General features: G+C 37.2%; 2 protein-coding genes across 2 annotated transcripts in view; one reads left to right on the plus strand and one right to left on the minus strand.

Annotated features, from left to right (window-relative positions):
• LOC119078429 (D(3) dopamine receptor) overlaps positions 1-27959 on the minus strand; it is a 110681-nt gene that overhangs the window by 69664 nt on the left and 13058 nt on the right. The window lies entirely within an intron of this gene.
• On the plus strand, positions 14719-16333 carry LOC119078623. The gene is made up of 2 exons (XM_037186220.1): positions 14719-15613; positions 15930-16333. Exons 1-2 carry the CDS (start codon positions 14977-14979, stop codon positions 16331-16333), a joined length of 1041 nt encoding a protein of 346 aa, XP_037042115.1. The 5' UTR covers positions 14719-14976.

The raw sequence follows: 27959 nt of genomic DNA on the forward strand, positions 1-27959 counted from the left end.
GTATGCATATCTGGTATACCCGAAGACTCTGTGGTCAAATGGCTAGCGTAGTTTGTTGATAAGTCGGAGGTCCCGAGTTCGAATCTCAGTCGGGTCACTGGTTTTTTTCTTCAAAATAAAAAAACGGAAATAAAATTTACCCTAGAAGAGTAACAATAAAATTATATCCCTAGACAACCAGAATAACGTATGTCTTAGAGTTTATATACAGAAACGAGTAATGTATGAAATAGTCACACATGGAAGATAAAAAAAATTATTCAATTGGTATGTCAAAAGTTGAATGTAAAAGTCCAGTTAACTAGGAAGAGACCAGTTAATTTAAGTGAGCTCGATGGGGGCACACTCTGTTTTAAATTCTCTTAAAATGCTATATTGTATGAAATGTCAACTGTCATGTACACGGAGTGAATACCGAAACGAAGACGGAATGAAAACTAAGGCTCGGAACAGGTCAGGTTTACCTGAACCTGACCTGAAAATACCTGAACCTGTTTCGACCTGAACCTGATTCAATCAACTTTGACCTGACCTGATTTTACCTGAAACCTGATTAGAAGTATCAGGTCTGACCTGACCTGAAACCTGACAGGTTGACCTGAAAATTTGTTTGAAAAATTCAGGTCAACCTGAAACCTGACCTGACAGGTTTCATAAATTCAGGTAAGGTTCAGGTAAGGTTCATGTCAGGTCAGGTTTCTTCATAAATGAAAACCTGACCTGACCTGAACTTTTAGAATTCATAATGAGAATGCGTCATTCTTCTGTGTACGGGTCTGTCTTTGAGGATACCAAATACCCCAACTACCCATATTATGATGGACATATATAATATTTACTTTCATGCTGTGCATAAGTACGCTACTACTGAGCCAATCTGTTACTGCTCCCTAATAAGAGTATATCGTGAATGGGATAATTTAACGCAGCGTCAGTTGTTTTCGCAGTTACGACGATAATAGCACTGGTCGTAGCAACAACATAGAAAATTTGTGAAGAATGATGACATATTTCGAGGCATATTTTCATGTACGTTCAAGTATACATGCGAGCACCTAATATTTGTAAATTTCGTTGACAAAGAATTTCCCAAAAAATCCTTTAAGGATTTTCAATGATTTTCCGTTTCTTAACGTTTCTGTTTACGTTTTGGCAATTTTCTTGGATTTCCTTGAATTTTTTTTGTTTTTTTTTTTTTAAATATTGTCTAGGTTTTGAAAATGTTCAAGGATTTTTCGCGTCTGTCATACAAGTGTTAATGCTACGAGTATTGCTATTTAATAAACATAGATGCAAATGTGACATACCCGACTTTCCATTTAGTAATTTTCACCTATTTGTTGAAAGGCAAAAAAAACACATCAAATAAATGGTATCTCCACATATAATGCAGCAAATAAATCATAAGGCAAAATGTAGAATGGGCGGTATTGTATACCCCTCGCTGGGTAAAATCAAGATTGCCAATTTCATGAAAAACTTGATGTTATTGGTGGTGAGATATATCCGATTTAGCTGCACTCAGCGTTCGCACAGAGGGAAAATTACAAACATCTACAGCGTTTTGGGAACGATCGATCACGTTATTACATAGATAAACAATCTAAAGGTATGGTATGGGCTGTCGTTAAACAGTTGATATTGTACAAATCTGCTACGGATGACTCTCAAAGTTTATTAAGTTACAGAGCTTTTAGTCACATGAGATGCTTTCTGAGCAAAATATTTACGAAAACAACACACACTCGAATGTTCACAATATAATTGGATGAGTTTGGATGATTTTGTTTTTCGTTCTGCCTCCCGAATCAATCACTAGTTTCACAAATTTTGAGACACCTAGCAAGAACACATTCTTTTGAAGATTAATTGCACTTCACTCAGTACATTAATCCTTATTTTCTACCAAAGTCTGAAAAAAAAAAATTCTGGCATTCCGTAGCCGTCCTATGGCTGGGCGGTACTTTACCGTCATCGCAAACTTCATTTGATTTATTATTATCTCTTCTGATAACTTCTAGCAAAAGATATGGTGAATTGGTATACAAAGAAATTTATGTTCATCGATTCTCGATTTATTTCACATTTTGGTGTTCGGAAGAAAAAATGTTACATACTTAATGTGAATGGGATAATGTCGACGAGATGTATATGAAATGATTTTAAAAACCGATGCTTTCGGTTCGCTTTTGACACTTAAATCGTATCTCAGTGACAGGTTTTTTTATATTTTTATTTCTCGGTCGTACAGACTTTTTCGGATCTTGCATTCAATCGATTTCGAGTTTAGCGGCGAGAAATATGCGAAATAAAAATTCATGAAATAAATCCTGTGGACCATACGGTGAATACTTGGAAGCCTCGTTGAAAGTACATATTTATCAGAGATAAAACTTTCCCATTGGAATTTGCTTCAAAAGTTATTTTCGGTTAGAGATTTAAAAATGCTTGGAGAAACATAAGCCGAGCTTTTCATTTCGGTATTTTACTTTTATATAACTTTATCTGAGCTGGACATTTAGAAAAGGAATTTGTCAGTAACGCAACCGTTAATAATTTATCGTAACAACTTCCAATTAGAAATTAAGGCAAAGCACGTATATTACACACGGAATTTTTCTGTAGAAGATTTTCCCGATTTTCCTCACTTTCCAAAATTTCCAAGTTTATCCAAAAAAAAAAAAAATTTTGGTTAAATAAGATAAGAAGTGGAAAAATCTGGAAACTTTTTGAGGAAAAACGGGAAAATGTATGAGAAATTGGTGAAAAAAAATGGAAGAACATTTTACTCAAAAGTAGTTCGTAGTTATCGCAGGGCTGATGAATACCAATGGAAGAAAGACAATTGAAATTGTTCTCGTCATTGGTTCTGGTGGTTTTTTTTTTAATTAAAAATAGCTGTCCTGGTAGGACATGCACGGAGGCCACCATTGGGCCCATTGTGCGTACTATTGTTTTTTGCAGCACTATGTTGTTTCGACGAATCTTCCTGTACTACTGATGTAGTTCAGGATGTCGTTTGGTTGCAAAGATTTAATTAGATGATACCTAACAGTGAATCCGCCCAAATAATTTCTCCTTGCGGTTATGAAAGCAGGACAGTAGCACAAGTAGTGCTCAGCTGTGTTATTAGGATCGCTGCATTGTTCGCAGCTAGCATCCGCTCGTCTGCCGATAGTTGTTAGATGATTGTTAAAGCCAAAGTGTCCTGTCATTACTCCTGTATAATTTTTTAGTCTCGTCCTGCTGATGTTTAATAAGAACTTTGAGTTCTTTCTACTTATCTTTATGCAATTTTTGGCTTGTCTACAGTTCGGATTATCTGCCCATGACTTAATAAATTTTATGTTACGGAGTGATGTAATTTTTTGTCTAATACAATTATGTACCCATGACAGGTTCGGGACCTATGAACTCTGTTAGTGCACCCTTTTTCGCTAAAATGTCCGCTTCCTCGTTTCCTTTAATTCCAGAGTGTCCCGGCACCCATATTAGTTTTACTGTGTTTCTCTCAGCTAACTTATTTAGTAAGTTCCAGCATTCCAGAGTGATAGCAGATTTTATAACAGGCGAGCGTAAGGCTTTTAAGGCTGCTTGACTATCTGTGTAGATACATGTGGGAACCGAGTAGTTGGCACAGGTCAATTAATTATTCGATTGCAGATATCCTTTTGTTAACTAGAACAGTTGTTGACATGAGAGAGTATGATTGTTAATCAGTTTCAGGCGAACCGTAGATGAAGAAAGATTTAAATAAAATTTGATTCGTTTACGTTGAGAAAAGTCGGATGTTTTATTAGGCTACGGCCTTGCCTGATCCTATATGGAGGCTCAACCGCTTTTGGACCTTTGAGGGATGTAAATTGTGAGAAAAATTAAAAGACAATTGAGAAAATCCATTTAAAGTTTGCAAAGTGAATTGTGTAAAGACGATTTTGAACAATAGAAAACCGAAAGTAAATGAAAAGAAGCACGTGGAGAAAAGAATCGCAAAGAGTCCGGGTGAATGCTGAGTAGATTTATGCCGAACAAATCGCAAAGAGTCCGGGTGAATGCTGAGTGGATTTACGCCAAACTAATCGCGAAGAGTCCGGGTGAATGCTGAGTGGATTTACGCCGAACAAATCGCAAAGAGTCCGGGTGAATGCTGAGTGGATTTACGCCGAACAAATCGCAAAGAGTCCGGGTGAATGCTGAGTGGATTTACGCCGAACAAATCGCAAAGAGTCCGGGTGAATGCTGAGTGGATTTACGCCGAACAAATCGCAAAGAGTCCGGGTGAATGCTGAGTGGGTTTACGCCGAACAAATCGCAAAGAGTCCGGGTGAATGCTGAGTGGATTTACGCCGAACAAATCGCAAAGAGTCCGGGTGAATGCTGAGTGAATTTACGCCGAACAAATCGAAATGAAGATAACAAACAACTGCTAAGAAGTAAAGAATGAGATGGGACGAAAAGAAGCTGGAAAGAAAACGAACACGCAACGCGACGAAAAAGTAATTTTAAAGTTGGCATACGAACTTTAAAAGTTCCAGAAACATCGAATCGACAGCACCGTGGTGTATACAATTCGAAACAATAAGCAGGTCGGCGAGACAACAACAAAAAACAGATCGAACAGTGACTTGCAGTACAATTGTCGCTAATATGTTGAACTTCGATTTGGTTGGTAAATCGGAATCGTGCGGCAAGGCTGGTTGTATAATTTTCGGATCATACGATGCGACGACTTGGATAATTTTGAGTTTCGAATATACGAGGAATGTGGACGATTTTGATGTGAACATGAAACGTTGCAATGCCGATGAATATGGCAAAAGTGTTTGGATTTATCATTCGTTACATTTGTGAATTTACCATTCGTTATATTTGTAAAGAGGGTTGTGTGGTTGAACACATTTGAGGTCAAATGTTTTGTTAAGAGGGGGTTGTGTGGGAACCGAGTAGTTGGCACAGGTCAATTAATTATTCGATTGCAGATATCCTTTTGTTAACTAGAACAGTTGTTGACATGAGAGAGTATGATTGTTAATCAGTTTCAGGCGAACCGTAGATGAAGAAAGATTTAAATAAAATTTGATTCGTTTACGTTGAGAAAAGTCGGATGTTTTATTAGGCTACGGCCTTGCCTGATCCTATATACATACATCGTCATTAGTGTTACACTGTGCCTTACAGAAGTAGTATGCTTCTATAATAGCTCTCATCTCCGCCATGTAAATAGAGGAGCACTTACCGAGCGGCAGGGAAGTGCCGGAGTCGGTCCTGTCACAATAAAGACCGGCACCCGCTGATTCGTTGATTAACGAGCCATCCGTAATTAAATTTAGGTCAAGTGGCACTGGGAGGCTATTGCTCGCCCATACTTCCCTAGTTGGTACATTAATACTGAATTTCCTATCAAATCTGTGTACTTTGACTATTCTATCTGATGGCATGTTGAATGAAGGGTCTAATTCACTATGTTTAAACCATATTCTCGTATGGTCCGTATCCCTGAAGGTTTTTTGTGACGCAATTCTTCCTAGAGCTGCCAATGATTCTGTCTGAATATACATATGCAATGGAGGGAGGTTCAGTAGTGCCTCCATTGCCGCTGTTGGAGTTGATTTCCATGCGCTTGTTATCGCTAAGCAGGCTTTCCTCTGTAATTTAGTTAGTTTTTCCTGTATGTATTTCCGCTCGCATTTGTGGTTCCATAAAAATGAAGCATAAGTTATAATTGGTCTGATGACCGTGGTGTATATCCAGAACATGACTTTCGGTGAAAGGCCCCATGTTTTGCTATAGGCTTTACGACACTGCCACTCTGGTGGTTAAACTATTTCCTTCGTTTAATTTGAATATTCTTTTATTGGCTGGGGAACTTCCAGCAAAAGTCCAAAAAGGGTGTTTTTTGTATCATTGGATAGGTATTGTCTGTTGGAAAACGAGAAAAACGAAGTAGTCAATCGAGTAATCAACTGAAAAACTAAAAAGAAAATTTAGTTCTTTCCAATAAACAGCCGTAAGGTTTAGTCGTGTTTCATTGGAGGTTCGGATAAAAGACTTATCCGAAATATCCTGAAGTCAGTCCACACATTCCAACAGGTTGAACTATTGCCGGACAATGAAGATTGTCGGAAACTCATTGGCCATTTGCTTTATATATCAATCTACACGAGACCGGATATTACTGCAAGTGTCAGCATCTTGGGTCAACGGATATCTTGTCCAGCACAGGAAGACAGGAATCATTTGAAGAATGTTGTTCGATACTTGATGGGAACAGTGAATATGAAATTGAAGTTAAGCAACATTCGAGGGGGAGAAGATCAAAATTTGGTTGGATACGCGGATGCAGATTTTGCAGAAAACAGAGACACACGCAAATCGAACAGCGGCCAAGCTTTTTTCTTGAATGGTGGACTTACAAGTTGGTCATGTCGAAAGCAAACCATTGTCACTCTTTCAACTGAAGCATAATTTGTCGCGTTATCAGATGCTTGTAAGGAAGTGTCATGGATACGGAATCTTCTACGAAATATGCATGAAGAAGTGAATCAACCGACAATTATGTACGAAGACAACCAAAGTTGTTTGGACTACATCAAGAAGGAAAAATTTTCATTGAGAATGAAGCATGTGGACACTGGACACGGATGCGCATTTCGTTAAAGACTATGTGGACAGAAAGATTGTTGAATGTATATGGATTCCGTCGGATGACATGATAGCAGATCTGTTCACAAAACCATTACCTGTGGCAAAGCATTCTAAATTCAGAGGTCTAATTGGATTACACGATTGAAGAAGCGTGTTGGAAAACGAGAAAAACGAAGTAGTCAATCGAGTAATCAACTGAAAAACTAAAAAGAACATTTTGTTCATTCTATTTCAAACAACCGAAATTGTTTTATTTCAATCGAGCTAGAATCTTTATTCTTTCAACGCATACCCACCACCAGCCAGATTCCAACATTGTCAAGGCGATACGAGCAAGCACAATATATTACATGTCCTGTACCGTTGTTCGAAAATAACAAAAATAATGTTTCAGTCAAATGCCTGAAAGTTTGATGAACTTCAAAAGGCGATATCTCTCACCTGGCGAATGTTTATCTTTAGATCAGTGGATGCCCTGATAGAAGCTTAGCCTAGCTTTACAATGATTTCCCACTTGCCATAGAAGTGACAGGCTTAGGATACTTTTTTTGTGTACAAACTGAATAGTGTTCCAACCCACGAAAGCAAAATATGAATTTTAGAAAATTACACGAATTATGCTGTTTTTGATGTCTGTATCACTTTCAAAAAAATCCCTCTATACGGCTTTATAGTACGGTGTCGATAATCAGTTTATGATATAAGTTATTGTATGAGCGGACCAGCTGATTAACAAGCTGAAGCATATTCGATAGACATTAACTGTAATGTTCTTTTTCAGTTTTCGGTGGCTTTACTGTTCTTCAAACTATTCAGTTTATATTGCCATGATTTTAAAGCTCCAATATTAATTATATTTCGTTGTTTTACCAAGCTAACGCTACAACAAACGCATTATGCGACCAGTCCATCAACATAAACTCTCGATTTGTCAGATTTAAAAACCTCTCTTTTTCCGCATAAATAATTCGTTGATTGATAAAATGCTTGATTACGGTCTGGTACTCAATGAATTGTTGGTGATTAATTCCGTAATTTATCAAAAGATTTAATTAAATTTGAAGAGCTGTTCCGATCCAACCGAACTTTATGGCAAATTAATATCTAATGACAAAATCAATTCGTTGCGGAATTTTGCACAAATGTAATATTTACTCTCAGAACAGAACCGAATTCAATACGAAATTAGCTTTATCATCTATCACGCCACACAATTCTCAAAGTGTCTTTCACTTTCGTTGCCTTCGTTCCTATAATATCTGTTGTGTTATAACGTTTAGTTCTGAGATTATGATGTGTATACATTTCGATAAATTAATCATAATCTGCCATCTTCAGATGATTAGTCATCGGTGAATGTGTGAATGTATACAGATGTTTACAGTTTAAATACATATTTTGGATTTTAATTGGATAATGTGTAAGTAGATTAGGTAGATTGTGAAGGGGAAAATGGTTTGAGTAATTAATGATATTGGCTATAAACGACAATAGGTAACCGTTTACAAATGGCAAATGTAGCATCGTTGTAATCTGTTACTTCATTCGTTTACGATCTGATGCAAAATCTTTTACTTCATTATTTTTAACAATCGTTTTTGGAAACAGAGTGTGGAATGTGTGAGGTATTCTTTTGAAAAACGACCTGCCGAAACCGATTCTAACCTCAACCTCTGGGAGGTTCTACAAACTACATAATGAAGACTATGAAGACCAGTACCAATTAGGGGAAAAGGTTTTTGATGTTTTTGTTGCTTTTTGGATGCACAGGAACCGTCACAAGTTCGCCTAAATAATCAAACTTTTACCCATACTTTCAACTGCTCGTAACTCGTCGTTTCCAATGACACCCCACACGCCCATGTAGCTGTCATGTAGCCGGACAAATTTTCAGATGAAAAGTGCATGTTTTCGGTTTTTTATCACCTCTCGCTAGCCATACAAAAATCGAAGAATTTTCAAAAAAATATTTTTGGCCTCTAGGGACCAATACCTATTTCGGCACATATCAAAAAGTCCACTTTAAAATGCGTCCGATTTCGGCAGGTCGTTTTTCAAAAGAATCCCTCTGTAGAATTCATTAATAACGTGGAATTTACAACTTAAGAGACAATCGACATAATATTCACTATAGAAACGTGACTGAGTCAAAACTGAATCATTAAGTGGAATTCGAATGCCAACTTAATCTAATCGTTTTGTGAAACAATTTTCAAAAAGTTCTTACTGCGTTTATTCCTTATCATTTGAATTGATTCATTTCGGTTGATCGGTAATTTCGCCCTATAACGCAATTAAATTCTGCATTTTCCGACTCGAAATCGGCTATGCATTTGACGTTAAAACCTTTGAAAAACCCTCTTCGACATCTGTACTGCAACTACTTCAATTTGCACACTTTGCACAGTTGACACATTCGTTTGGTTTCGCTGATATGTCGCGGTTGGTGCTACATCGGCGACACACGCAGAGAGAGCCATCACAAATGCTGTGAGACTATGGACAACAATGAAAAAAATTGCTGTGTACTTCGCTGAATCTGTCCGTTGATAAGATTCTGGCCAGCCAGTTCCTAATACAACGAGGCCCGTTGAAACAAGTGAAACTGCAACTATTTCTACTAGGCATACAATAATTGTACCATTTCGTAACTCAGAGCTCTACAGGAAACAAAACAAAAATGTAATAGATAAAAGACAAGTTGCAAGCTGCAGGTGACTTACTTCCTCTGGAGCATTTTTTAAAGAACGGCAGAAGGTAAGAGTAAAAATGGTATGCATGGAACCTACGCATATTCCAACAATGCACCAAGCTATCAGTTTATCGACCCATTCGTCATCATGCACCGTTGTAACATCTTGAATATTTAATGCTTCAACTAGTATGTCGGCACATACTGCTATCAAAGCAATATTCGAAATCTAAGGAGGAGAAAAAATTTAATTGACGACGAGGCTATCAGCTAATGCCCCACAAATGCATTTCTGAAGTTGCTACAGTAAGGTCTTACAATCAATTGTTAAATAGAAAATCTCTTACTGGTATTGGAATAACTAGACAGCATGCTAATAATGCCATTGTGATACCTTGCTTCTTGTGATACTTTCAGATTTTGATAACTAGAATTTCGGTTCATCAAAACTTCAAACTTTGTGTGTCTGTTTCCATTAGTTTGCAACTATGCACTAAACAATGTTTACAACATTGCTGTGTTATCTCCGATAATAAAGAAAAAAATGCCTTATTTACTGATTTCATCGACAAGTTCTTAGATATCGTAATATTATGCAATACCGGAATAGTAGACGGAACCATACAGTAGTTGTTTTCAAGAAGCGTTGGACGGTTCGCAAACGGCGACTGCCTACATATGTGGTAGAGCAGTGCATGGATTGCAATAGATTGTGGAAATGGTTATCGTCAATACCGCAAATATCAACGATGGCGCAGCCTACGAGTCGGTCTTTTGAGATCCAAAATTTAAAAAAACCAATCATTTGTTAGGAAACTTAAATTTTCGATCACATTGTTCATGAAAATATTGTTCGTGTGAAGTGACAGAAGTGACCGACCTGCTGCTAGCGTCAATCATTGAGAGTCCTGTGAGTTAGTGCTTAAATCCACAATCTATTTACTGACAGCACTGAAAAATGAGGATGTTATTATTGCATGATCCCCTTTGCTTTGCACCGAGTTTTATACAACGTTGTATGCAATAGGGGATGGAATTTGTTTATGTATTGTCCGTTGACAAGTGGATCGCCAACGGTTTTGGGGGGTTTTGATTTTTGTTTTTTACATATTGCCACACATTGTTGACAAATTCAAGATTTTTTATTTACGAAGGTTACTCTGATTGCTTAGTGAAAAAGCTAGGACTTCACCTAGCACAAATTAAACGACCTTAGACATATTTGACATTGCAATGTGAGCAACAACCGTGCAGGTGCGGGAACATTCTGTCATCAAACCCAATTTGAAAAATCCTACTCGCTAGGCTTCTACGCCACAGTCTATCAAGCGGAAACATATGGCATCTCACAATGCAGCCGGGAAATGATAACCGAAAACATCAGAGGAAAGTCGGTAATGATCTGTTCTGACAGCCAAAGCGCATTGAAAGCTATAAGCGCATACAAGATTTGCTCGTCTACCGTCCTTAAGTGTAGGGACAAGCTTCAGGAACTCGCCGAACACAATTCGGTCAAACTGGTTTGGGTCCCAGGCCACAGTAATATTCAAGGCAACGAAATCGCCGACACTCTAGCGAAAGCGGGTGCATCAAAACTAATATGCGGACCAGAACCATTCCTAAAAGGACCACCGTCATTCTATACAAATCTAATCTCTAAATGGAAAAGCAAACAGTTCAAACAACACTGGGACTCAACGAACCACGCCAGACAATCAAAAAACTGCATTAAGATCAGCGCCAAGAATGCTAAATATCTCCTCTCACTTAGCAGAAAAAACATAGGGAGATTAAGATCCATTCTCACTGGCCACTGCTTCCTAAATAAGCACTTGCACACTATGGGCCTATCCCCAAGTAGCTTGTGCAACAACTGCGGAGACATAGAATCAGCCGAACACTTTTTATGTAAGTGTCCCGCTTACATCTCAGCTAGAGCTAAAAGCTTTGGAGCCTACATTCTCCCATACAACATAATCTGGAGCCTTCCGCCCAGCAATATTTTGGATTATCTAAATCGCACAGCTAGGATTTAGGTAACCCTGTGGGTATGCACAACAGGCCCATTAGAGGCTTAGGTACTGAAGTTTCGCTTCACCCACTCTAACTAACTAACTAACTAACATAGCGAAAATTAAATTCAAAACCCCCCGAAACCTCGTGCTTCCACCTACATAAAAAACACTAACCGAACGAGCCAATCTCAATTTATAGAAGCGGTTAAAGTATGACAATTTTGAACATTGTGTTGTTCAGTTGCATAGAAGGCGATTGTTTAGCTATTCACCACAAATGCAATCGAGTTTAGCATTTTGTAAATTAGTCGAAACAGCCAAACGAGCACCAGTGTTTATACTGTAGCTGTTGATCTTTATATAGCTTACGTTTTTACAATAATTTTAGCTTTAAACGTTTTGCAATAGTCAGACTTCCAAGCTCTCTGACTGATCAACTGAAGAAGTCGTGATACTTTTCTTAAAATGAAAAGTAAATTTTTCAATAAATTATTAAAAAGTTTCAAGATCATCAACCTTTCACAAATTATCAATTAAAACTGAAAATGTTGGAGTAAAATTGTATCAAACCTCAATAGAGTCTGCCATACCATGCTGTTCCGTAATTTTCGTCACATACATTTCAGTTTGTCTTTGGTTAATTTGCTAGCAGACACCACCACTGAATTTAGACTAATAACTGTGTGTACCTATATATAATGTGGTAGACAGGTCGACTGTGTGCAGCACATATAGATCGAATCGTTAGCTAAATATAATTTTAATATAATTACAAACGCAGCGGCAACGAAACCGCATCTGACGGCTTTTCGTTTATAAATTATGTGAGACAGACATGCGAATTTAGCTCTCAGCATTTCATCAATAAAATTGTTTCGTGCAATTCAGACAACTTTTCGGCAACACACCGGCACCCATTACGGCCAGTTTAAAGCGGTTTACTATCGCAATGTTAACATTACTAGATGTTTTTATCATGGCCCTACGTTAGTGAAGGGCCGTGACGTGTGCATTACTAGATGTTTTATTTTGGCATAAAAGCGTGCATTTTTTTACCATGGTTAAATATTCATTTGGACATTCCAAAACGATTAGGACACTTTGAAAAAGTGACCACCAGCGCCATCTATATCCGGTTGAAGTTTTCGATGCAGAGGTACCTTTGATGAATTTCTGAGAAGCGCTATCATCGATGCTATATAGGTGATTTTAGGCTCAAATGGAAGCTGCGTACATCGAGAAATTTCAGTAAGAACAGTGTAAGTCTTCAGTTGAAAACTTTAACTGCCCATATTTCAGTGTCGATGAATTTTAAACACAATAAGTCCCTATTCAGCTCAATAGTACGTGTGATTTACCTTTCTAATCACACCCCACACGACCCTGTACGGCTCGTGTAACTGGAGAAATTTTTGTAAGAAAAGTGCAAGTTTTCGGTTTTTGATCACCTTTCACCAGCCACACAAACTTCGAAGAATTTTTTTGAAAGTGGTTTTGGCTTCTAGGGTCGAATACCTTTCTAGGCACATATAAACAAGAATAGACCGGCTATAAGCCTAGTGAGGTCTTTTTTCTTTCTCTCAATTTTCTCACTTCTCGAGATACCAACTACCAAATTCTCAAGTTATAAATAGAGAAGCAGGCAGAATAATTGCATCAGTCTGTGCGAAGCTCTCGAATAGTAAACATCTCGCTGGTAATTAATTCGGTTGTCAACTATCATCGTCAACTATCATCGTGGTAGTCAACTACCAACTACCAAATTTTCAAATTGCAATGCCAACTATGAGCGATCGGTTATCAGATAACAAATAATTATTATTTGCCTGGTGTTGATTTGCTCATAGTAGCATTGCAATTTATCATCGTGGTAGCCAACTACCAAATTCTCGAGTTATAAAAAGACAAGCAGGCAGAATAATTGCATCAGTCGGTGCGAAGCTCTCGAATAGTAAACATCTCGTTGGTAATTAATTCGGTTGTTAACTATCACCGTGGTAGTCAACTATCATCGTGGTAGTCAACTACCAACTACCAAATTTTCAAATTACAATGCCAACTATGAGCGATCGGTTATCAGATAACAAATAATTATTATTTGCCTGGTGTTGATTTGCTCATAGTAGCATTGCAATTTTGAATCATTGCTGTTATCGTCTCATTTTTGATTTGTGACACAGACACATGGACACTGGACAGACAGACAGACAGACAGACGGACGGACAGATGTAGTGTCCACAATAGGGTTTTTTTCTAAAAGAAAAAAGACCTAAAAAGTCCACTGAAAATGCGTACGATTTCGGTAGGCTGTTTTACAAAAAAATTCCTCCAAACTTTTGACCAAGTAAAAGTTTTTTTTAGACTAACTGTAGCAACAAGTTTCAGTTTTCATCGAAAATTGTACCCTTTTACATGGCGAATTTTTTCCGACAATCTTTTTTTTGTCATGATTTCTAGCGGCAATATTGTTGGGTTTGCTAAAAATGGTCTAAAAACCATATGAAAACCGTTTTTTGACTTAAAAAAAAAATTGAGGACCCGAAATCGGCTAAAATTTTCGAAGAAACAATTTATGTGAATAGCACAATAATCTAATCTTCATCCGAAGTCTTTTTCACTTACGTCCAATACATTTCAAAATTTGCTTGAACCTCTGTTGCAGCTCTGCATTACGTCTAATTCGATTCCACGCATCATTTACGCTTTGTTGCTTCGTCAAATTTTCCTTTCCAGACAGTCCGCGTATTTACGTTTTTTGTTTTCGTCTTGCAGTTTATTAACGTCCCGCATCTTTCAAATGCTGGTTGCCGATCGTGTGAAATCTAAATTCGAGCCCTAACAACCACCTTTCCGCACGCTCACCGTTAATGTAAGTAGGTCGACCCAGTTTATGTCGCTCTCTTTATACATCGTAGTCTTGTATGCATAACTGACATGGTTCGGTCAATCTAACCTACATAATCCACATACGTATTGTTCTTTATGTGCGTTCTTAAGGCCAGTTCATGAAGTTTGCGACACATTTAATTTGCGATGTATGCGACCATGAACTGGCCTATCACATTAAGGCTAATGTTTCGTAATGTAGGTAGGCTGCTCGTCATTTTAGATTGGCGTTGCTATCGACTTGCTATAAATTGGTTTCGCGCTTATAGCAGCGATCAGTCTGCAAACTCCACTGCAGAAGCACATAAGTGATCATTTTTCTTGCCAAAAGAGCGTTTAAAGTATTAAAAATAAAACTAAAGAAAATGAACAAAATACAAGTATTGTTGTATATTGTGGTTGCCTTTGATCTAAGCTGTGCCGTTGTTCCGAATAATAAAGTCAAATTTCGTATTTTCGAAGAACAAACTTCTAGAGGTTCATACGAGCAAAATGTTTACCAATCACTGCAATCATCAAAAAGTCTTTTAGCTCAAAAGGGAGCGATATTAGCTACCGATAGTGCATTACTCGGCTTAAGTCTCATACCATTTCTTGGTAGTATCAGTACTATTTTAAGAGTAGTTCGAAATACTTTGGCCGAGGAAAGTGACTGGAGACTTGCATTTACAAAGGCTATTACAAAGGAAAGAAGACGCGATATTACAGAAGATAATGTTCGTTGGATTGAATCAGAAATGAAAACATTCCAAAAATTACTACCGTTGTTAAATGAAACAAATCCAGAACTTGAAAATAGAAAAACAATCGCAACAATTTTCCATACGAAATTCCATGAACTACTTTACTTTTTCGATCGAAACGATTCTTTATTTAAGAAGTTCGCTTTGACCAGCTCACCACTGCTTGTTTCATTTTCATACATGATCGCTCTCTTCACTCCTATTGCGAAAAAATTAATTCCACAAGTTGAGAAGAACACACAATTAGCATGCAAAATGCGTGATGTTTTGGAGCCTTATGTCCCACTTGTTGTTTATGAGCGATTGAGTCGTCATATATATGCATATGGAGTCGAGCACAATCATGCATTTTTATTCAAGGTCATGGCAAAACCATTTAATGAAAATGGCTATAATACAGAGCTTCGAATCGATGAAGGATGTGATGGTGGTTGGATGGAATATTACGATACTCATGGTGAGCATTGCTTGTATGATGATTTGAATGAAGTTCGATATCACTACCCCGCGAACCAGGCTGAAACTGCTTATGTTGATTATGGGAGTCTTGTTCGACATCGTGTTGAGGAATATTTCCCGATGAAAACTTTGAAGTCATTATGCGTTGGTGCAACGTCAAAAACAAAAACAGGTACATTTTCTCCAACAACAACATTCGGAAACGTATTTTTTCAAAAATACTATGAAATAATTTACGGATGATTGTCACAGGATACACGAAACTTATGCCGAATGAAAGTATTAACAGCGACTGAAAGAGACTTGTTGAACTTCGCTAGGCTGTAAAAACGATTCCACCCATCTCGCCGAAGATAGTTGGGGTGTTTGTAGTCGCTGTTGGTACTTTCATTCGTCACTAGCTTCGTTTTGTCCTGCGAGAATCTGTTCACAACAAAAATCAACAGTGCTTATTAATCATCCACGATATTTTTTGATTGACAATACAGGTTTCGGTTGGGTAACGATCATAATATCAGAAGTGTTTGCCTATAGTTTACCGAATGGCGACGACTGTGACTCTTTGGGAGATAGATGCGATCCATACGTCAAACTATTTGTGGATGGCGAAATGGTTCAAAGTGCTCCGAGATCAAACACCAATCGATTTGATCCCGATCTTAGTTTCGTTTCGAAGAAACTGACTAAAGAAAAAACAATTAAAATCGAATTATGGGATGATGATTCGACAGCATTCGGACGGGGATCAGACGATCTAATTTTCCGAACGGAAGGTACTGTTGAATCATTTCTGAAAGATGGAAAAAGATCTAGTGGCAAAAGCAAAGGTGTGACTCAGTCTCATGCCAATGAAGTTTATTTGATTGCAATCTGGCGAGACGAATATAAATAGACAAGATTTACCTTGATTCATTACGTTTTGCACTTTTTGGCATTTGAATTTACTTGCAGAATTCTTCTATTCTATTATTGTACTTGGAGGCATTTTTGACTCTTGATAAAATAGACAAAAATTATAAATATATTAATGGTGTGGGATTTTCAATACAATAAAACCTTCAAAATTGTACGAATTACAGAATTTCAATAGAAGTTGAAGTACATTGTGAAAACTACGACTTTATGTTTTTTGCATACAAAATATGTAAATATTCTAAAAACTCTGTCTGATGAATCATCCGCTGTAAATGCTGAATGTGTTGGCTTAGCTTGACGAATGCACCATTGTCGAAGCGATTGGGGTAGGAAATCCACAGATGAATCGTATGAAAAATGAGAAATACGACGGCCATTGAGATCGTCTTGTTATTGCAATCTTTCCTGCTCTTTTTCTCGAGTTTTTAGACCCGTACGAAGTACTGGGGTCTTATAGGTTTACGCATACGTTTGTAACACGTCGAATTGGACTCCCTGAATAAGGGGAAACCTATTGTGGTTGTCTAGAGATGCCAAATCAGTGAAGCAGTTTTTGCTTGTAGGTCGGCCAAATTTGAACATATTTCGTCTGTTTTCGCTTTATTAGATAGGTATGGACCGTACCAATTAGAGAAAAATTTTTTTATGAAATTAGGTTCACCGGAGCGTGAGCTAGGTCTCTTGGAGTGAGCTCTTATCTGCTACTCGGCCGTACAGTGAACGTGGAGTATTTTGTCAATATCTCGAGTAAATTTTGACCGAATTTCATGATTTTTTTTTGGTTTGAAAGGTGGTGTTGAGGAATTTCGCGCCGTGTCATTCACAATAGCCCACACAGTGACATTTTCCTTATACAAAATGTGTCATTTTGTCAATTATTGTGAATGACGCGGCGCGAAATTCCTAGCAGTCAGGTGTTAGGGAATCTCGCGCCGCGTCATTCATAATAACTCACAAAGTGACATCTTCCTTATACAAAATGTGTCAAAATGAGAATTATTGTGAATGACGCGGCGCGAGATTCCTAGCAACGTAAAGCGTCGGTACTATTTCCGGTTTCCTAACAAAATGGCTGCCAGCGGCCATATTGGATTTTATTAAAAGTGATATGTCTTGGGGAAAATGGTACTTAGAGAGTTTCTGTTGACATGGAAATAATTTGTTATGTGTGTTTGTGTTGTGTGGGGTTTCAGACATTCCATATATGGACATCTATATATAACTATATACAGCTATATTGAGCTATATATAGGCAGGTAGAGTTATATTATGTATAGAGATGTGCGAGCCGCCCGAAAATGTCGGGCCGCCCGGATTTTGATCCGGCCCGACCGGGCCTGGGCCGGGCGGGCTTCAAATCTGTCGGGCCGAGCTTGGTCCGGACCTAAAAAATCTAATTTTTGGCCAGATTTTCAAAGTTTCGCGCACTTTTTTATATGAAATTTGCTTTCGGGCCGCCCGAAAATGTCGGCCCGTCCGAGTTTTTATCCGGCCCGATCGGGCTGGACGGGCTATAAATACGTCGGGCCAGTTCGGGCCGGGCATTAAAAATGAATTTCGGACCGGCCTTCGGGCCGGACGGGCTTCAAAAAAACATCGGCCCGCACACCTCTAATTATGTATTCTGTATTATTTGTAACTTAATGTAAATATGATCTGAATAAATAAAAAAAGAGTTATATAATAGCATATGCATCTGTGAAATGTTTATTTACAGTAAAATATAGAGGTATACAGCTGTTTAAATAGGAGTTTATGAAAGTTGACTTCGCACGGGGCTGTCGATATTGCCTCCGGAAGTAGGCTGTGTAAATCGTCTTTTTGCTTTAATTTTGCCTTAATTATTTACTCAATTCCAATTAAAATATCCATAAGTGGCATCAGTATGTGTATGTTTATTTTCATATGGATTAAGAACGAAATTTACGTGGATTTTGTGAGTGAGATCGAATGGACGGTGCGGTCTATGAGCTAGTATTGGATTAGACATCTAAAATCTGTGAGCGGTCATTGGAGGCACCCGTGGCTTGGATTTGGTAGTTCATCGGTGTTGAGCAATTGGACTCATCTGAACCAATTTCATCTTCGTACGAGCTGAGCAGCACGTTCGAGTGAATGAGTGACTGTTGGAGGCCCACATATCTTGTGAGGCTGTTGGAGGTCCTCTATTGTGCTATTAAGCTCGTGTGGTGGGATGATTGTGCATGAGGATGGAGTAAAATAAAGGAATGAGAAAATGTGTGAGATACAATTAAACAAGTAATTCGTCGCTGTGGTCAGACAAGAAGTAATTGACAAAAGACAAAAATTAAATTATACCAGCATTTAGTAGCTAGTCCGATCACTTTGTCGAGCGACGGTGATTGACGGTAGATTAAGTTTCCACATACTTGGAGTAGCGATCCAGCGCTGTTCACGGTAAACGTGATTTGTTTAATATACAATGCACGCTTACGATGGACTGGAGAGTAAAAAGGGGGATCCAAATGAATAACTCCCACTCTCAGTGGTTCAACGTTCAAACTCTATGTGCACAGACACCAGCTCTTGATATGTCACGGTCACGGCTTCAGTTGACGATCAGGCAGTTGGCTAGTATAGATTAACGAGGCAGTGCTTTCATGAATGTGCACGGACAGAGAAATGCAATATATATTATGCACCTGTTGCCAAGATTGATATTTTGACGTGTAGGACATTATTGCCCTAGCCGAAGGCGTGGGCCATAATGCCTAGACGTCAAAATAACAGTCTGGCAATAGGTGCATATCATATTTTATCTGTCGAGAACAGATATATCGAGATAAACAAAAACTCCCTAGAGTGATAAGCTCGAGATTATCGTTCTAGACAGATAATTGAATGTTATCTTTGTTTATCTCCTGCAAGCTGATATTTCATACATTACGCGTTTCTGCATATAAACACAAACACATACATAACCACAGCCTATACGATTGGATAATTCACACATAACCCACCTAGGGTAAATTTACTTTCCATCTACATATTTGAAAAAAAAAAAAAAAATCGCCGAACGGCGGAAGCGAACACGGGACCAGCAGCATATCAACGGAACATGCTGACCACTACGCGAACAAATCACATAACGAGATGCAATTGGTGTCGGTAGTGGTTCGTTAGTCACTTCTACATCGATCAAATAATCAGAGTAGTCGGAATGATGTGATTTGAACGAAATGTTGAGGTGGATAGTATATGTGTGTGAGTAAGTAAATAAAGGATTCTCTGTATGATGTTTTTTTTTGTTGTGAATGCGTTTTAAATCAACTGTCGCTTAATTAATTAATTTTAAATCCAAATTTTTGTGGTTATTTCGCTAATGTATGAAATATCAGCTTGCAGGAGATAAAACATTGTTCTACCTTGGTGTCTATTTCTCGAATCACTTCTTATGTACAATTGTATATACACTCGCTGGCGCTCGTTATATACAATTGTACATACGAAGTTTTTCTCGAAATATACACCAAGGTAGAAAATGTACTATTATTTATGTTGTTGGCAGGCTTAAAATAAACGAACAAAAGCAGTAAAATGAGATCATTGCAACACGATCGAATAGAAGGCGAACAAAGGGTAGACAGAGAAGGTCTACATCTATTATCAAAGTAAACAGTGGAGGTCAATGTGTACGAAGATTATTGTGCTATTTTTAATCGTCACAAAATTCGGATAAACAGAAAATATATATAGAGTGTTATGATGAAAGAGAAGAAGATATTTTGACAAGTACCCCAAGGCAAGTTAAAATAAACTGGTCTTCTGTCCTCTCGCTTTCAACGTATCACGTTGAAAGAGAAGCAAATAATTTGACAAGGACCCCAAGGCAAGTTATAATAACTAGTCTTCGGTTTTCTCGCTCTGATCATAACAGTCTATTCGTTTTTCATGTCTGAATTACACAGTTCTCACATTTGTGTGGCGTCTCACCATCCAATTCTTTTTTTGTTCGATTTGAGGTTAGCTTTGTGAAAATAGATCATCTTCAAGGCCGTTTAAGATGCCATCCACGTTTTAAAAAAAACTCATACAAATGAATGACTGAATGAAACATTTAACGAAACATCACCTACGGGATGTACACACAAATATTATTGAGGTTATGGTTCTATGGATCAAATTTGACAATTCATACAGCCTTGAACAAACCTACAGTATCTTGAAGATACTTATTTGACAGCTCAAACGACATTGACAATGATCTATCGGTTTTAGGTATCTGAACAGCTTGTTTTTCAGGACCCGTTTCGGTGTGCTTAACACTTACTTATTTACTTACCGTACACAACCCATATTAGATGCTTCAATTTAACTTAATAAAATCGAGCGAAACCGGTGAGTAGGTATTAATAACGAATGAGAGGTATGTGTTTCGGTAATAATACAGAGCCATTTGTGTTGTGTCATAGCGGGTGAAATGCGGGACGTTTCTCGCTTTAAATAACGCTTTTGCGAGGCAAATATTTATTATTATATTGGAACGACGTGGAAAGTATAATCAATCAAGTAAATAATCTGTAATTAAATTTCTTATTAAATAAAGTGGCTGCGGATACACCCTTTGTACACATTTTTTCTTTTCCATCGCGCACAAAACGATTTCTTTTAATTACTTGAGGGGGTGTATGTATGGGTATAATGGTATAGCTTTTGCGGATGTGATGGCATTATAGAAAGAAAGTATGAAACGCTGAAAAAAAAATTATTAGCTAAAGGTGTTCATGTTCATATTGTTTACATTTGAGTAAACTAATTATAAATTTCATTTCGAACATAGAAACTTATAGCACACCTTTCTGCATGGGTACGGTGATTAAGACATTTTCATCGTAAATTTACGGGGCGGTTTTTTTATGACAAAATTGAATAATATTTAATTTTTATAAATTGTTTTCGGTTCACGTTTAATAAATTTGTCACACCTCTCTGGGGCAAAAATTGATGTTACTGTAACGTGAGCAACGAACCGCAACATAAAACACATTGAATACAAGGTACGTGCTTTTTGCGTCTGCCACAATAGCACACTAGTTTCACAAGTTCGATCCGTAACATTAGAGAAATTCATTTGGATATGATGAAAACGACCAATAATGGAGAGCAGCCCAATATTTAGTAGCTATCAGAGGCCAATCGCAACATCAACATATCAACAAGTACCAATAGTGTTAAGTGCTGTAGACTGTAGCAAGAAGGTGCTGACCTTTCGGAGAAATTAAGATAACAGGGGCCCATAAATTTGGGAGATGAACTGCTATCGTTTCGGTTAGATTCTGGTTGCTTTAAACGAATTTTATTAATTAAATTAAATTAAAATAGTCATTTGATGCGCTGATTGTCGCGTATCTCAATCTGTTCCTCTTAGAGAGAACGAGATGTTATGCCTTCGGATAGGTTATCTCGTTAATCTAAAGATATTATTCAGTCTCTGACTGTTATCAGGTTAAGAGGCACCGGCACTAAGCTAAAATTGTAGCCTACATTTGCGTGTTTCGTATGTCATTTTTGTTAATATCTTTTCATCAGAATCCTTTTTGAAAAATGTACGACCGCAATTCCGACCAAGAATCTGTTAGCTTTAAATAAAAATTAGTTTTGGTTGTAGTCGTTTGATCAGCTTTGAGAAAAGTGAGCAGTTTTAAGAAATTTTCATAAACTGCTCATTGTTCTCAGAGCTGGTCCAATTGCTGCAACCAAATCTATTTTCTGTTGAAAGCTAACACATTCGTAGTCGGAATTGCGGTCGTACATTTTTGAAAAAGGATAGAAAGATATCATCAAAAGTAAACTAAAATCCGGTATTTAAAAATCGCCCTAATGTATGCTTTTCGGCAAAGTACCGGTGCCTCTTAATGTGTGTGGCGTCGATTAAAAATATTTTTTCGGAAGTGCAAGGACAATACTCTTTCTAGCAAACAAACTCTCAGCTCTCTGTGTCAAAGTCACGCCTTATTTCTTTGTATTTTACAAACACTGTTCTACATTTTGACTGCAAACTCAAAATACTATTTCACCAATCGCTCAACGAATGATCTTACATTCGACCTAAAATTGCGATTATAGTTGACATACACAACAGGACGAAAATGTCTATTGCAAAGTTTGGTTTGAGGTTCTTCAACCACATTTAACTCCGATATTGTAATTGCGGTTCTCCCACCAAAATTTCCGCCACAGTTTTAATCTTAGCAGTTGAAAATTGAGCGAACTCGTTCACTTTCATTTGCCAGTTGTATAGACTGTTATGATCAAAGCGAGACAACCGAAGACTAGTTATTATAACTTGTCTTGGGGTACTTGTCAAAATATCTTCTTCTCTTTCATCATAACACTCTATTGCGCAGTTGTTCATGCGGAGACCGCAAAAGTGAAATTGTTAAGTAAAATGACAATCCAGCACTGCACGATTAATCCGCAGTGCAAATTGAGTAATTGCGTTCACTTTTCATTGTCGTGCAGATCTTTATACAAATATCCCAAAAGTAAAATTTTGAAGTGAAATGGCGATATATCTACATCGACCGATCTGCACAAATGTTGTAAGTTGTAATTACTCTGAGTTCCAATGTTTGATGCTACAAACACCATACCCACAGTAGCTCCCTTAAAATTCTTACGACGCTAAAAACTTCTTTTAATAATAACTTGTGTAGAAGTTGATGCCTTCGGTATTGAATATTAATGTACCTTACACTGGTAAACGACGTGTCTGTTGAAACTTTGAAAATTGCTTCAAAACTTTGCGTCTCAACACTCATTTACAAAATAATTCATCCAATTAATTATTTTGTACATTGTTTCGTTAATGATTTGATGGTATTACCCCATCATCTCACACGCGCCACATTCGATTTCTTTGACAAATTGTCATAATTGAAATAAGGGTTTCTCGAATAGAGAATGTGGAGGACTAACAAAAGAACATTTTTTTGGAGTTAAGGTACGGCATGCAAACTTTAGACCAAGAAAATTTTTTATTTCCTTGAGCAAATAGCAAGTAAAATTAGAAGTGAAATGCGGTTAGAGTATGTTAAGACGGACTGGAAAATATGAACTTAGGAAATAATTTATGTTAGGGAGAAAATATTATAACGAGCTATGATGATACTTTGAAACAACTTTTTTTTTTCTTCTCTGCATCGCGTACCAACACCATCGTCACCGGCTATATGAATCAACAATTTTCAAAGAGATAAAATAAAATCCAATTTTCCCTTATCACAACGGATGTTGTGAATGTCTTAATTTAAAGTAATGGCTGCTGCTCTGCTCGTAGACTTTCGTATAAAGAAGCGGTATACTCCACAACTTTGTGTTTGCTGAAATATATTTCATGAAAAGAACTCTGCTGCACACAGATCTTTACGGGCGTATGGATAATGTAGTAATGTACACAGGTTGTTGTGTGTAGGACAAATGTAAATGGAAATAAAAATGTATAAATGTTTACGACTGGAGCATCTTGTAAAAGAAAATTAAAAAGTTTCCATCGGAAGATGTGTATACCGTGTTCACTGTGTCCACAACTTTATTGGTTAGATAAAATAAAAATGATAGCACAAGACATGTATTCAGCTCAGACTATAATATGGAGGAAAAAAATGTTGCTACAAAATGACCAAACTTTTCATTTTTCTGTTTTTATTATTTACGACTCAACTCGTGTGTACTATGTAATATTGAGTTGTATAACTTCCGCACTTTGTTGGGGTTCGAATAAAATATTTGATTTTCCGTCCTTTATATTTTACCACGCTGTATGGTAATGATATACCACTGAAACATATAATTTGCTTCCTATGTCGCATTTCTTGACCTTTTCATGCCATTGTTTGTTTTGTTACTTCAATTCCATTGTAAACTTTATTTTCTAAAATGGAACAACGTGATCAACGTGATCTGCGTATACGATTCCTACTGCGGCATTTAAATTTAGATATGTTGCAATAAACAATTGCATATAGATCGACAGTCCACACGTGTTTATATAAATCCCTCCCCTCATACCACGGCAGCGTAAAGTAAACCAGGCTGGAGCGCTTGACTTGACTACAGACCTGAATTATCCAATCTAGTAGCCTTATGTTTTGTGAATAAAATTAATTCAATTTATGTCAGTGTTCATTTGAGTTCATTTTCATACATTTGACGCTTTAAAAATGAACCGCTCCTGCCTGGTTTATTTTACTGTGCTGTGCTCATAGCGAAATGGTTTAAAATCCGTATTCTGCTGTTAACTCACTACCTTAGACTTAAAATGTTTGTTGTGGCACTTTTGTTTGTGAGCGTAATAAAGTAATGAAACACATCACCACCCTGCAATAGTTTGTCACGCAAAATAGGTAAATGTGACATACTTCCACGAACGGCCCCAATTTGTCGATAGAAAAATGGAAAGGTAAATAAATAAAAGGACGACATTGTGTCGTTTACTGTCTATTTGTATTATCCTTTCATTCATTCATTTATTAGTGGAACAATAAATTTATAATTTTCCATTTGGGTCAGTCAATTGAAACTAGAGAGTTGTAAGAACGAGAACCTTTTATATTAGATGATACGAAAATTTATGGCACGAAAATTTCGATATAAGCAGAGAGCTCTGCTCCTAGCATGAACGTAAGAAATATTAAAAATATATTCTTGAAAATGCTCGAATTTCATAAATTTTAAAATTCTTTAAACTCCTGTCATTTATCGAAAATTCTCTTACTACGGCATTTTGAGTGGGACACATAAGCCCACGGATTTTTATTGATGATGGTAATGTTTGATCAGGAATGTAAGCTACATAAAATGAAAAGTCCAACTGCAGACAAGTGTCATTCGACGCCCACTGACTCCAGTTCCGATTTCCACTCCTACCAGACAGATTTTACCATAGTGAGGTCACATACAAGCTTGAGCCTATGTCGTTGAGGTCAATAACAAATGAGAAATGATACTGCTGCCCATGAACCGTTGGTTTGTAGAATGTATGCATAAAATAATGTACTGCGAATTGATTTGTGTCTGGTGTGTTTGACGTTAGGGCGTTCAAATCAATTGTTTCGAATCGAATCGAATCTCTTCTTTTTCCTCCTTGTTCTTTCTTGGTCTTTTTAAGCCAAGTGCATAGATTGTTTCGATGTGGTACGATATTTTCTTGTTAAATATTGATGGAAAACTTACTCACATCTATTGACAACAATGCGAGCACCACCAATCGACGTTTAATCCTAAGAAGTAGTCTGATAAGTGTGCATTACGTCGTTTGTATGGTTACCATTATATCAATTTACTCACTATGTTATCCGTTAAGTTCCATACAATGAATAATAGCCCATCGACGTCGAAATGTATAGGTGGTCTTATCTTACAGCAAAATGAATGAGTATATTACCGGATCGAATCGATTCAATAGTATTTTACATGACAAGGGATAAAAAGATGAAAACTAGAGTTTTCGTGTGAATTTGGTTGATTCGAGGCGAAGCCAAGGTCAATAAACACACGAAAACGAGACTTTTCATTTTTATCCCGAGTTAAGTAATGGATTTTACATTCTGAGGGTTTTGAAAGAAGTGCTTGAAACATGAATGTACGGTTTTCGACACATGTAGCATGTAAAATTAATTTTCAGATTCATAAAAGAGGATCAGGTTCGTATATTCAATGATGAATATTGCTTTTCGAAGGATGCACCACATACATTGCATACAAAGAGACAATTTAGATTCTGTGTATTCAATAATAGTAATTGACAATAGCAAAGAGCACTTTCATAATGGTATGCTTCTATTGGTATATTGTGTAACTATTTTCTGTGTTGGAATACATTTAATTAAAATTCAATTGACAATCGCAAATTTGTTGAACGTACTTTGTGTTAGCGGCCATTCATAAAGTGCACACGTAAATATGACGAACTTTAGACAACATCACAAGCACAAGTGTATGGAAATTTTGAAAATGTGCACAGCGCAAGAGTTTGTCTAAGTATCTTCCCCCCTTAGAAGCGTGTGTACTTTGTGAATGGCCTCTTCGACCATCGTAATTGTTTTCTAAACAACTAAAGTCGTTTCACGATGTCGAAATAGTTATTTATTCAACTCAGCTTGATAATGTGCAAAATTTGAAACATCGTTTTTATGAAAAAAAAGGAACGAAAGTTTTATTTTATGCCGCTCAGCATCATAACATGCAAAATTTGCAAACTTTAGATGCCTCTGTGGCATAAAACGTTGTATGCAGCTCGATGCAAAGTACTAACGCTCACGATGTGTATTATGACTCACGGCCTGCAGCCTCGTCTAGAGCCTAATAAAGTACTTTGCATCTCGATTGCATAAATAGCTATTTCGTCGCTGAGTTGAGAAAATTCCTTTAATAACTGATTTATATTTGAAATTTTAAATGCTGCAAGAAGATGGTTTTAATAAAATTGAAATTCTCTCGAAAGCTTTGGAGAATTAGTTCTAAAACATTAAAATACTAAAAATGTTTGAAAAATTGATTACATCGTACCGTATGCAATAGTAAGTTTGTTTGTAGTGACGTAATAGGTAATGAATCGGTTGGGAAGAATTAGTCTTTTCAAATACTCGAGAAAATAGTCAGTGTCTCACCTCAGCTAAAACTTCGGAAGCATTTGTTGGGCCCCCTTAGCAAACATGAAAAGCTCAATATGTAACAGAAGTACTTCGACAACTTTTTGAGTATAATGATATTTACCACGGCAGAGTAAAATAAACCAGGCAGGAGCGGTTCATTTTCGAAACGTCAAATAAGGGACCTAATACATGGAATGAAAATGAACTCAAATGAACACTGACATAAATTGAAAAATTTTATTCGCAAAATATCAAGGGCTACTAGATTATTCAGGTCCCTAGTCAAACAAGCACTACTGCCTGGTTAACTTTACTCTGTCGTGTATTTACGTATCTTTTGTGGGCGGTACATTTTAGATGATTTCATGAAAGTGAAAGTGCCTAAAATAAACAGTCCACAACAGTTGCGTGTACAACGTTTCATATGGAAGCGCTAAGTTACGAGCAAAATTCCGAAATTTATGCTCAAGGCATGAAAAATCCATTTAGTCACTAGTGGCAAAAAGCAAAATATAGAAAAACCGAAGAAAAAGACCCTTCGAACGTCATAGTATGTTGTGTTACAAGTATTGTAATGTTGATTTTTTCAGCACTAGACCCAAGTTTTCCTTACGAGCGGAGCGAATACAAATTCCATATCAACACTGCTTTGAGTGTTGTAATATCACATCAAACGGGTGCTGAAATAAGTCACTTTACAACACTAAAATGAGTGCTGAAAAGAGTCGTATTTCAATTCTCGGTGGCATAAACAAAATTATGCATGAAATAGTCCACTTTTCGCAGCGCAGTTGTAGAAATAACTACTTTTCAAAGTCATTTAGCATGCGTTAGGAAAAATACAATTATACGACTCCTACGTTTCTCGAATCTACACGTCTAGTGCCTAAAAACCATGAATAACTGGGTCGCATAATGGCTATTAGTAAGTAAATGGGGTTGTTTTGAGCACTAGATGTGAGATTGCCGACACAAAAATACAAAATC

Source organism: Bradysia coprophila, unplaced genomic scaffold, assembly GCF_014529535.1.
Source record: "Bradysia coprophila strain Holo2 unplaced genomic scaffold, BU_Bcop_v1 contig_297, whole genome shotgun sequence".
Lineage (NCBI taxonomy): Eukaryota > Metazoa > Arthropoda > Insecta > Diptera > Sciaridae > Bradysia > Bradysia coprophila.